Source organism: Solanum verrucosum, unplaced genomic scaffold, assembly GCF_900185275.1.
Source record: "Solanum verrucosum unplaced genomic scaffold, falcon-dt-bn FXZP01000049.1, whole genome shotgun sequence".
In the NCBI taxonomy this organism is placed as follows: domain Eukaryota; kingdom Viridiplantae; phylum Streptophyta; class Magnoliopsida; order Solanales; family Solanaceae; genus Solanum; species Solanum verrucosum.
In genome coordinates, this window is record NW_026020221.1 from 9,355,886 (window position 1) to 9,368,014 (window position 12,129).

Sequence of the window (12,129 nt, forward strand, 5' to 3'; positions counted from 1 at the left end):
ATTAAGTCAAAGAAAACAAAATGAACAACTAAAAGTAAGCATTATTTGCTAAAAAAAATTGGCCTAACATCCAAGACCACTAACTAATAACAAGAAATTAATATTTAGTTGTATATATCTATGTTCACATATCTTTAACAACACATGATAAATATTAAAAGTGATCAACTTTTATAGATCTTGACCACGTGTATAAATTTTTATAGTGATACGACTTGTCTGTTATAACATGTTAAAATACACTAACAATAAAAACATGTAATTAATTATGTATTGAATATGAAAACAGATGAATGAATATGAATGTAAAATAAGATCTAGTATACCAATCAAAACGTACAAAAATAAGACAAATTACCTGCAATAATTTGATGATGTTGCTAGCACCAAAGACTCTATGAGCAATGGTGAACTTAAGAGGGTCAGTGGGAGGAAAATAAGGTGCCAAAACACATTTCTCAACACATCTCCTACGAAGGATTTTACAAGCAGCACATGGAGAAAGAACAATATTCATTGGAGGAGTTGATAATAATATGCTACTTTTAGGTGACAATCCACTTGTTGGAGTGGTAGAAATAGTACTAGCAAACGTTGATGATGATGAATTCATTGAAGAAATTGTTGTTGTGGTTTTGTGATCACTACATTCCATGGTTGTTGGTTGGGGGGGTGGGGTGGGGGGGGGTGAGAATAGGAAGTAGTGAAATATTGCTGTGTGTGTATGTTTGAAGTCTAAAATGAACACTATGGTGTGATTTAAGAGTTTGGTGTGTTAACAATATATATAGGAGGGACAGACAACACCTCGGGCCGGCCGGGCCGGGCCGGGCCCACATGGACTATTTTGGGCTTTTGAATATTTTTTGGAAAAAATAATTTTTATATATTGATAATGTAGATTTTTTTTTTTTTATTGGTAAGTTATCTTTAAAATAATTTTAGGTAAATGTTTGTAGAATTTTGAAAGGCCGGTTATACGGTATAACAGGTTAAAATAAATAAAATTTATATTGTTAATGTATGTATAAGTTAACGGAATATGGTTAGTGAGTATTTATGCAGCTGGCATTAATTTATTTGGGATTGAAGTATGATTATTGTTGTAATTTATATAAGCTAAGTTAGTTTTAAAATAAATATAATTGAGAAGAATTTATTTAATTTTTGTGTATTTTTAAAAAATTATTATCTAGTTAAGTTGACCTATATGCTATACTAATATATTAATTTTCATATAAATTTTGATATGTAGTAATTCGAAAAATAAAATGATAACCTATTATAGCTGATTAAATTACACTGATAATGCAGATTTATTATAATAATAAAGATGTGTTTGGGTGGTGACTGTTTTATGGAATTTTGGAATTGTTCCAAAGAAAGACTTTTTAGAAAAAAGTATAATTGAACATTTTTCTTTCCCAAAAGTAAATTTTAGACAAGTTTGTGTGACCAAACACTTAAAAAATATTTTGAGGAATAATGACCTCATCCTATGCCATTGGGTGACGTATTTTTAAATAAAAAACACTAAACTTCTAACAATCATTTTGAACTATGAAACATGGGTAATGGTTAAAATTAGGACAAATAACTTAATCTTATCCTAATAAGATTGTTAGAAGCATTAATTAAGGAGCAAAAGACTGCAATGTTTTTGAACGACTAATTAATGCAACTTTGAAGAATGGATATGACAAAAACGTATTCATGGTCTTATCTAACGCTAAGGGCTGTTTAGTTGGGAATAAATTATTTGAGGATAATTGATCTTAGTTATTTCATCATGTATATGAGATAATTTATTCCATCATTATAACAAAAATGATGGAATAACTAATACATGACTACCTAAATAACTCCAATCAAACATGGGATAAAATAGTCCTACATTTTATCCTGAAATTATTATACCTTATACCTCACACCAAACTAGCTTTGAATATATTATTGGTGAATGCAAATCAAGTATATATCTTGTAAATAAACATTATATATACAAGAGCCTATGTCGGTATGAATTTAATAAATGTTATTTTTTTTATTTCAATTTATATAATATGAATATATTTTGATAAGTCATTCAGTTTTTTATATGATTTTTGAATATTTTAAGTTGTTAATTATTGTGATTTATAGTACTTTTTATGTTATTTCATAATAGTATATATTACATCCTTTGTCCTATTTTTGTGGTATCAATAGAATTTCGAAAGTCAACCGAATTTGTTCATATGTTTTTTAAATATTTCAAGTTGTTAATTATTATAATTTATAATAATATTTATATAAAAATATATAATATACTTAAAAAGTAAAATAAATAATTTAAAATGAAAAAAATACATAATAAATAATCAAATTATCATTATCTAGAAAGCAGACATGTTCATAACCACTTGCTTCCTAGACCTTTTTAAATACTAATATATTTACTAGTTAATTATAGTCAAACGATAAAATATGTATTAATTTTTTTTTTTATTAAATTTAAGTTTATTAATTTATTATAAACACTAGGAGTAAATTTATTAAGATCGAATTGATCAAACTCTCAACCTTAGTCTAAAAAGTGGATCGTCTAAATGTCAAAATGCTAAAAGTGATGGATATCATTTAGTATAAAATTTTCTATTATTGTATAAACCAACTTTGATTATTTTTCTTCAAGGCTCAAGCCTAACTATATTTGATTTAATTATGTATTTCTCTTGATTCTTTCTCTTAAAAATAAAATAATTAATTATTACCTAATATTCGATCATGTTGTATATTTTAGTGTTGATTTAAGTCAACAAAAGTATTCTTCAAAGTCTTAAGCTGAATGCACACTGACAATTTTCAATAACCAACCCCACCCCTCCCCCAACTCTAATGAACCTAAAAAAGAATAGTCAATTTTTTTATTTTTGGATATTTTAGCCCCAAAAAATAATTCAATATATTTGTACATCCTAAATAATTCAATATATTTATATTTTAAATACATTTTTCGTCTTCTTTAAAACAACAAAATTCATACTAATAACATAAATGGTTTCATGAATTAGGTGTTAGACAATCCTTTTTTTTTTAAGGAAATATATTATTAATAAAATTAATCACTAAATACTCTATGTAGTATTTTTGTTAATCTTCGTAGAGCTCTCTATTGCATTAAATTTAGTGATGATATTTAACAATTTTTTTTTTATCATATCCCTTTCATCTATAAAATAGATCTACAAATTAGATTAAAAGTAGTTTACCAAATTTTAGTCATTTTTTTGTTGTGTATATCAGATAAGAATGGCAAAATCAATCTAAATCCGCTCAATCTATTCAATCATTTCTATTGATTGGGTATGCCATGTTGGTTGAGTTAAGAAATATTTCGTTACAACACTTGTATTGCATGCATGATAAAAGTTTTTTCTACCTCATGACAATTAATTTGATCCGCTCATTTGCTACCTGACTCTTAATTAGCTCTATAATTTATTCCTATTTATGGATATTCCACTTTTTTCCTCCTAATTTCGAGAATGCCATGACAGGACATCCCAAATTCCTTGATTAGTGCATAGTAATCACTAATACAAAAATGTAATGTAATGATTTGCATGACCAATAAATATTTCATTTAATCCAAAAGTACATTTGGAATTAACTTAAAATAAACTGATCTTTTTTCCATTTTTAATTAAAAGATATTAAAGTTAAAAGGGTAAAAATATTCAAAAAAATAAAATAACATAATGTGAAATATGTTATTTTACCATTCTGACCAAATTCTGACAAATTTTCTGGCCAATTTTTTTTTCCTTTATTTATTTAGATAATCAGAACTTTATAAAAAGCTATTAAAGAATGCCACGTCGTCAATAATTTTATTCCGGTGCCGACTTTTAAGTAAGGAATTATGACTATTCATATATAGCCATAACTAATAAAACATTTTACATTTCTAGCTACCATTTACTAACTATACTGATTTGGCCATTTTCTGAAAATGACTTAAATATTTCTAAATAACAAAAAATAATATATATATATATATATATATATATATATATATATATATATATATATATATATTACAAAAGGTCTTCATGTAGTTAAAGACTGTTGAGGCTCGTGCTTAACGAGTCTAGTGACCTTTTTTTTTTTCTTGCAAAATGATCTTTCAAACACACACGCTAGGGATTCATTCCGTAGAAGAAATTACACAACATATATAAAATAAATTTTACGTAGGATTCTTAGTTGTTATTAATAACTATTCTGAAATAAAACTAAATTAGAGCGTATTAAATATCAAGTTAGATTTTAAAAATCTTGAAATATATGTAGTTTGTGGCTTCGCCTTATATTAACCAATTTTTTTGAGTCGAGTTTTTCTTATTAGGAGAATAATTTAGTTGGGGCTTCGGGCATCGAGTGGAAAATTAAAAAACAAATGTTAGTGTCACAACGTAGATCGTCGTGAGTGACACCCACACTGACCATCTGGTGGGAGAATCGATGACTAACCCAAACTTAACTCATCAACTATTTTAAGCTGCAACTTATAATGTAAAACACTAAGGAAACAATTGCAAAATTTAACCCCTAGAATCTGAAAGTCATAGTACCAAAATTCTAATTCGTCAAGAATGGGGAACCAACCCCAAAAACTAGAAAACATAAATCTAATAATCTAAAATTTCTATGTCCGGAAAGATGGACAAAGAAGTGAAGAAGAATCCATGGCAGCACGAAAGAGTAGCTCACCCTTGGATTTGAATATCAAGTGTCCCTTAACTGAGGTCTCGTATCAACCGCCTGAATATATCCTATACTAAAAAAAAGTATAATATCAATACACAACCACCGTGTACGGATATGATCATACGGACGGTTCCAAAACATCATTATAACCAAGTAACTACAAAACATTAATACAGGCTAACACACACACATGCACACATGCACACATATACGCAGACACACACTCACTCTTGAGGACACACAACAACCTCAATAAGCTATCCTGAAGTAATGGTGTGGCTGCGTACTCTGGAGGAACCTGGTCTCTCCTACATTAATCTCTAGCTCGAGAGAGACATCTTTGCCAGACCTCTCAAGGGTGCCACTCCATGGGCACGACCTCTGATCGTAGCTCGGGTTCTACCTCTACATCTATCTGGGGTCTCAAAAACTAACTCGAGTACTAGCTTCCCTCCTTTACCGCCAATAGAAGATATACTCCTCGCTATCTGCCAAATGAATACGCGAAAACTCAATACTAGCTAAGGTAACCACACACGATAAGAATGAATGAATAAAAAGGAAGTTTTCTAACCATTTTCATAGCCTCTCGAAGATGAACAACAAATAACTTTGCATCGATCATCGAGACTCTACTTGACTTAACTTGTACACTTATGAGTCCTATGAACTTGGGGCTCTGATACCATTTGTCCCGATCCAAAAACTGGCGTGATGATACTCGTCGTACCCCACTGCGATAAGTCAGCCTAAAACCCAACGGAAGAGATAAATGCAGAAGCAAAACAGAATAAAAGACTAACATAATGCAACAACGCTGATAACATAACATAACTCAAATATAACCCCCCAAAACCTAGTAGTCACATGTACAAGTGTCACACCTCGAGCCTACACCCTGGACCTAGCCAGCACTCGAAAATCATTGCTGATTTCCAAGCGAACCCTTGACCCGGCTGACTACTTAGTAGAAGACTGATTCAAGGAAATTGAAACTTTAAAACAAAATTTAAATTCAAAAGTCCAAAAACTTCTCAAAGCTCAAACTATCTCAAATAGTATACTCAAAACTGTCTGAAAATAATAATAGTTTGTCAAAATAGTTCAAAGGAAATACTGACAAAAACTTAACACTAACTATCTATGAAGTCTTTATAGTTCAACATGGATGTTAGGACAAGAGTCACAACACTTCAAAATTACTAAACTGAAGGACAAAAGTGGAGTCCTCCGTAATGCAAGGAAGGCTCACCAAAGCTAGAAAGAACTAAAAAGTGCTCTCAACGAAGCGCGAACACCTATATCTGCATCATAGAAAGCTGCAAGTTGAATGACATCAGTACATTGAGTGTACGAATATGTAATATTAATGAATAAAAAAATAACTGAACTGAATGACTGAAAGCAACTCAACTAAATCAATACATGAATATGAAGTGAAAACCAATTAAGCTTTATAATAAGATATGCAATAAAATCAATATGAAAATGATATACTTTACTGTGTGGGGAGTTTCTCTAACCAACAATCATTACTATGAGCCTAACAATGATACAATATTTCGCCCACGTTGCAAGGGCCATCCTTTACCTTGCCGAGGTATAGGATGCTAATGTAACTATGGATCCTTCTAATAGGCCTTCACAGAGGTAGTGAGGAGTCACACAATAAATTGGCGCGATCTTATCTTACGTGCTACATAATTTTATGGGACTTGAGTTAAAAATAGACTCTTACCCAATTTGGTGCTCGATACTACTCCAAAAATATTCAATATCCATTATGCTCAATCACCCTTTACAAAGAAAGAGACTATTACTTTAATCTACTTTTCACTTTGCTTTTCTGAAGTACTTTTCAGAAACATCAATTATACTCTTTCTCTTTCTCAACTGTCAAATAGTACATATCAAATCATTTGATTATTCCTTTATAGACTCTATTCAAAACTTGCATTTAAACGTTTACTTATGGAATTATCTTTCAAGTCTAAGATCAATATATAAGAACTAACACTCTTTATACTTTTCTGAAAATAATCCTATCCTTTTCAATATAAAAAGGATACATTCGGAACTTTAAGTTCCCTTAAACTCTTTTTCAAAACAATGCTTTAAAACTTTTCTCTTAAACTCGCTTTAGTTTCCAAAATCAATGTAAGAAAAATTACTAGCTCAAAATATTTTTAATAAAACTCAATATATAGGTTCATGTGGAACTACAAGCATGAACAATAATTCAAGAAGTTCAATGCATAAAGTATCATAATCTCATAGTATAGGGATCTCATAAAAGTGAAGACAAAACCCTAGTTTCAACTTGCTACTGACTGAATTGAGATGTAGGGTGTGAGGATGAACTAGTCCAGTACTATGAATAGCCTTGCATACCTGGAAGCACAAAGCTCTTAAAGAGGTTTGAAGAAAAACTTGACTGGAAGACTTGAAACCCTAGCTTTTGTCTTTCTTGCGGTTTTCTTGGATATGAAGGGTGGAGAAGAACCATGGATTGAAAACCTTAGGATTATTTAAGAGAATCTTGAACTTGGAGCCTTAAGATCTTGAGAAATTGGAGAAATCCCTTTCTTAGAGTTCTTGATCTTTGGAAGAATGAGAATTGGAGATTTTGAGAATTGGCATACATATAATGATGTTATTAAGTTGTAAGATGGACTTAGGGAAGTTAATTTAGGGTAAATAGTCAATAATACACTTCTAAGAACATAATAAAACCATAAAAATTAAAGAAAATGACATTTTAATAAATTCCACCGGCCAAATCGGTGATCTAGCGGTTTTCTCGCCAAAAATACTCGGCAGATTGCCCATTGGACTTTAGATTTCCCAAATGGACAGAAGCTTAAGATTTTTGGGAAAATTCAGTGAGCTAATTTGGCATTTCTCCAACCACTTCAGTGGATCACTAATTGAGCAGGTGAGTTCACCTAATTTCCCTGCCCGGGTAAAACAATCATAACTCTTTACTCCAAACTTAGAATAAGGCAAACTCAGTGACGTTGGAAAGAAGACTCAAATACGTTTATTTTTTACAGGCCACCTAATTCATCATATACTGATATATATGAGTGTTTGAAGTTGATCTTTATATGAACTCATGCAAGAACTTAGCTGGTAGGAATGCTTTGAACATGGCTTGGTGTTTGAGGTCCCTTATGATTCTAGATCACTTTAGATACTATTGATACACTTGGTAAAGAAATTTATAACACATGAGCAAGTAGGACATCACCCGGTTCAAGATCAAATACTTACGATGAACGATTCAGATTTTTAAGAGTAGAATTGTGAGGTGTTTTATAATGATTTGGGTCTTAGCTTAGAAATTTTTGGGGAGTTACAACAGGCCTCTAAGTATTACAATAGATTCAAAGAAGTACAAGTGTGAGTGTATTTTTTTCTACAATAGAACAAAAACCTAATAAAAGAGTAAGAGGTGTACGTTGAGATGACAAATAACTACTTCACAAACTCTCCACAATAAGCCTCGGTTGTATAAGAGAAGAATGAGTAATCATATGAATTGGGATCGTAACCTATACAAGTGTAGAAGCAAGGGAGTGAGTACCAAATAACACAGTACTCAGATTGTTAACGACTAACTCAAGGCAAATAAATACATAATACAGGTACTCCCTACACTCCAACCAAACCTCCGAAACTACAACCTGCACAAAACCAACCCAACCTAACAGTTCACAATTATATAGCACATAAGACATATAACAACACTTCAACGTGTACAAGTGACCTACACAAAAGTTCATATTTATCAACCACAAGTTCCATAACAAGCACTCACAAAGTTCACAAATTGTTATGATGTGCAATGCAATGTAATGAAATGAGATGTAAAGTGAAATATAGTGATGCATATTTGTCCTAATGATACACATCTGCTGAGACTCGGGCCGAAACCCATGAAGGACTCACAAGTTTCATGAATCCCTCGAATCCATTCCCCTTCGTCATAACCATCAATCACCGAAACCATTTTCCATCGATATTTTCAGAACCATTTTCTATCGGCATCATCCGAATCATTTTCCATTGGCATAATCATCACAATAGATCTCATCATAGAGTTTCAGAACCAATGCAAATATGCATGTTCACAAAAGTAATGAGAAGATGACAATTTCCATATCAATACCCAATCCATATCAACACAATCATGATACATCATCGATAATAAATTAATATGACTATTCAAATCATCCACAACACATCACACATCCATCTACCATCAAATTACCTTTTTATTCCACTTTTTCATTATTAGAATCATTCAATATGAACATATGACCACAAATATCAAACCCTTCACCATTCCCACTTTCTCCCCAACACACATAATAAAGAACACAAGATTCTATATGCTTAAGAAAGGATCAAAAAGTCTACTTGCCTCAAACACACCATCAAGAAACCTAGTACTTGAGCTTTCCCTTTTTGTTGGGACTCCAAATCAACACTGTCGAAACTCACGACCCAAAGTATACCCTAGGCGTAATATGCCATATAGAACCCCGAGAGGACCTACACAAACCATTCCACATACATCATATAAAATGATAAAAATAAAGAATTTAAAAGATAGCATTTAATATATCAAAAAGTTTGACAAAGTGGAAGTCTAACATAAGTCTCAAAGCCATCTAATACATCATAAGGAGAGTGATTGGAACGTAAACCATACACCACATACAAGGTCTGAAAATGAAAATGACATAAAACTATAAGGTGTCTCGATTCTCGGAACATGAGGACTCACTAATCACTTGAAGCACCCAATAGATGTCTAGCCACGAGTGCGTGAGGTAGGACCATCAGACTCTATGTTCATGAGATAATGTAGGCACAAATATGCATTAGTACATGAAATATACCAAGTATGGAAAAATATGCAAAAAATAGATATGATAACATAAATGAATTAAAATACGTTGATATGATCATATTGAGACAATCAAAAGCTTTAAAGAAGAAGGGACATGAGAATCATAAAATATGGTCAACTGCATTAACATAAAGGACTTATGAAAAACTATGAAGAAAACATAAGCATTTTGTGGGATATTAGCTTTAACCGACAATAAGACCATGAGAGCTATATCATGGAATCCAGTATATCCCTCATACTAAAAGAAGGAGATCTACTTACCAAGGTAGAATCCATGTAGCACCTCAAAAAATTCTAAGCTAAGGCACGATTCATGCTTTATATGCATGTAAAATCGTATCGGGTGATTTTTAAATTGCTCATATATGAAAATGTCAATTATTTAGTGTTGGAATGGATTTGGATATGACTCAATGTCACACGAACCCCCCTAGCACAAAGTTAAGTTGAAAGCTTACCTACCGATTAAGTTTTGACATAAGAATCTACTTAGATCAACTTCAAATAATCATATCTACCAACTTATAATAAATTAGGTGGCCTATGACCTACCAGATTGAAGGTCTTTGAGTCTTCTTTCCAACTCCATCAAATTTGCCTCATTTCAAATTTGGAGTAAAAAGTTATGATCATTTTTACCAGAGACTATCATATTAGAGTTGCCTAAAGTCAGTACCTACGACTCCTATCAATGAGCCGTCAGAATTTCGACGATCCGTACTATCAAGTCATAGGAAAAGTACTAGGAGTCAGATTTTGGGGTCCAATTCCTACGAATCCATTATACGGGTCGTAGTTTGGACCCATAGAATGGACTTTAGAGCTCAAAAATTGTATAAAGTCTATCAATTGGATCTACAATCCGTAGAAACTTATACGGCTCGTAGATTGGATCCATAGAAAAAAATTTATCCTTAAAGTTTAATATAAATTTCACAGATGGGATCTACGATCCGTAGAATAAATCAGGAACTGTGGATGGACCCATAGAATGGTTTTGTTAGTTTTTAAGAAGGGTAGTTTAGTCATTTCCGTCCCCTTCTAAGCATAAACCACAAACCTTTTTCATCTAATGAAGGGTCTAAACAGTGTTAAAACATTATTTTATGTTCTTTAATACTTCAAAGACTTAGAAAAGGGATTCAAGAGGAAAACCGCTAGGGTTTTCTAGTGTTCTTCGAATTTCATGGATTTCGCCAAGAACTTTGATCTTCCAAAGTTAGTAAGTCTATCATAGTGATAGAATCAGTTCATCTTACTCCCTACATCTACTTTATACCAGTAAGAATAATCTAGGTTACATCCTTAGTTTTGATAATTCTTGAGATGAGTTTCGTTGATGGGTTCTGAATTCTATTTCTTAATTATTGAGTTGCTATATCTTGCATTGAGATTCTTGAGTTGATTGTTCATGTCTATTTTTCACCATGAACCCTAGTATTGAGTTATAATTGAGCATTTCTTGAGTTATTATTGAGAATCTTTTAGCCAAACAATTGTGTTAAACTGATTTTCTGAGAAAGTTAAGAAGAATTTTGAATAGAGTTTAAAGAGAGAGTTTTGAGTAAAGTCTAAGGAAATTGATAGATTCCCAAATGTATTACTTTTACATTGATAAGGAGAAGTTTTTTTTTTCATAAAGAGTTCAAAGATACTTCAGAGCATTTACCTCTTTTAGGAGGATAATTTGAGCACTAACCTCAAATTGAGAAAGAGTATATTTTATACATTTAAGCAAGACTAAGTATATTTATTTGGAGTAGTATTGAGCACCAATATGGGGATGAGTTCAGAAAACTCAAAATTTTCATAAACCATGTATCCAACATGAGTAAATCATCGTACTTTTTAGACGATCCTTACTTATTTCAAGCAAAGCTTTAGTGGATCCACATGGTTGAGGTGTCCTATATATCGGCAAGGTATAGGACATTTTTGGCAGCATGGGCGAAATGCTGTATCATCATGTTGTTTATAGTGATGGTTGTCAATTAGAGAATCTCCTTAATAGTTTAATGATTATTTTATTGTATTTTCTTATACATCCTTGAGTTAGTGTTTTTTTTACTTGTAAAGCTTGAATTTAAACGTTGTATCTTTTACTTATGCTTTGAGTTGAGTTGAGATGAGTAGTTCTTTTGCCTTATCAATTCAATAATTTATTCATGCAGCTTTATTACATACTCGTACATTCGATGTACTGATGTTAATCGACCTGCATCTTTTTATGATGCAGATACATGTGTTCAAGATCATAAACATATGCTTTGTTGAGATCACTTTTGTCGCGAACCAAAATCACAAGTCATGATGGTACCTATGTTGCCAACCGATAGGTAAGCCAATCCAATAAGTTTACCAATTCAACTTAAACGTGAAAAGGTAAGTAGCACACTAATATCTAACCTACTAAGTCTTCAAAATAAATGTAGAAAATAGAAATACCACCCCAAGAT

General features: G+C 31.7%; 1 protein-coding gene across 1 annotated transcript in view; it reads right to left on the reverse strand.

Moving 5' to 3' along the window:
• The window catches only part of LOC125830992 (LOB domain-containing protein 1-like), a 393,543-nt gene extending 392,888 nt beyond the window's left edge, over positions 1-655 (reverse strand). Inside the window, exon 1 of the mRNA XM_049510189.1 lies at positions 359-655. Within this exon, the coding sequence (XP_049366146.1) occupies positions 359-655 (297 nt within the window). The remainder of the gene's footprint in view (positions 1-358) is intronic.
• Between the last annotated feature and the right edge of the window lie 11,474 nt (positions 656-12,129).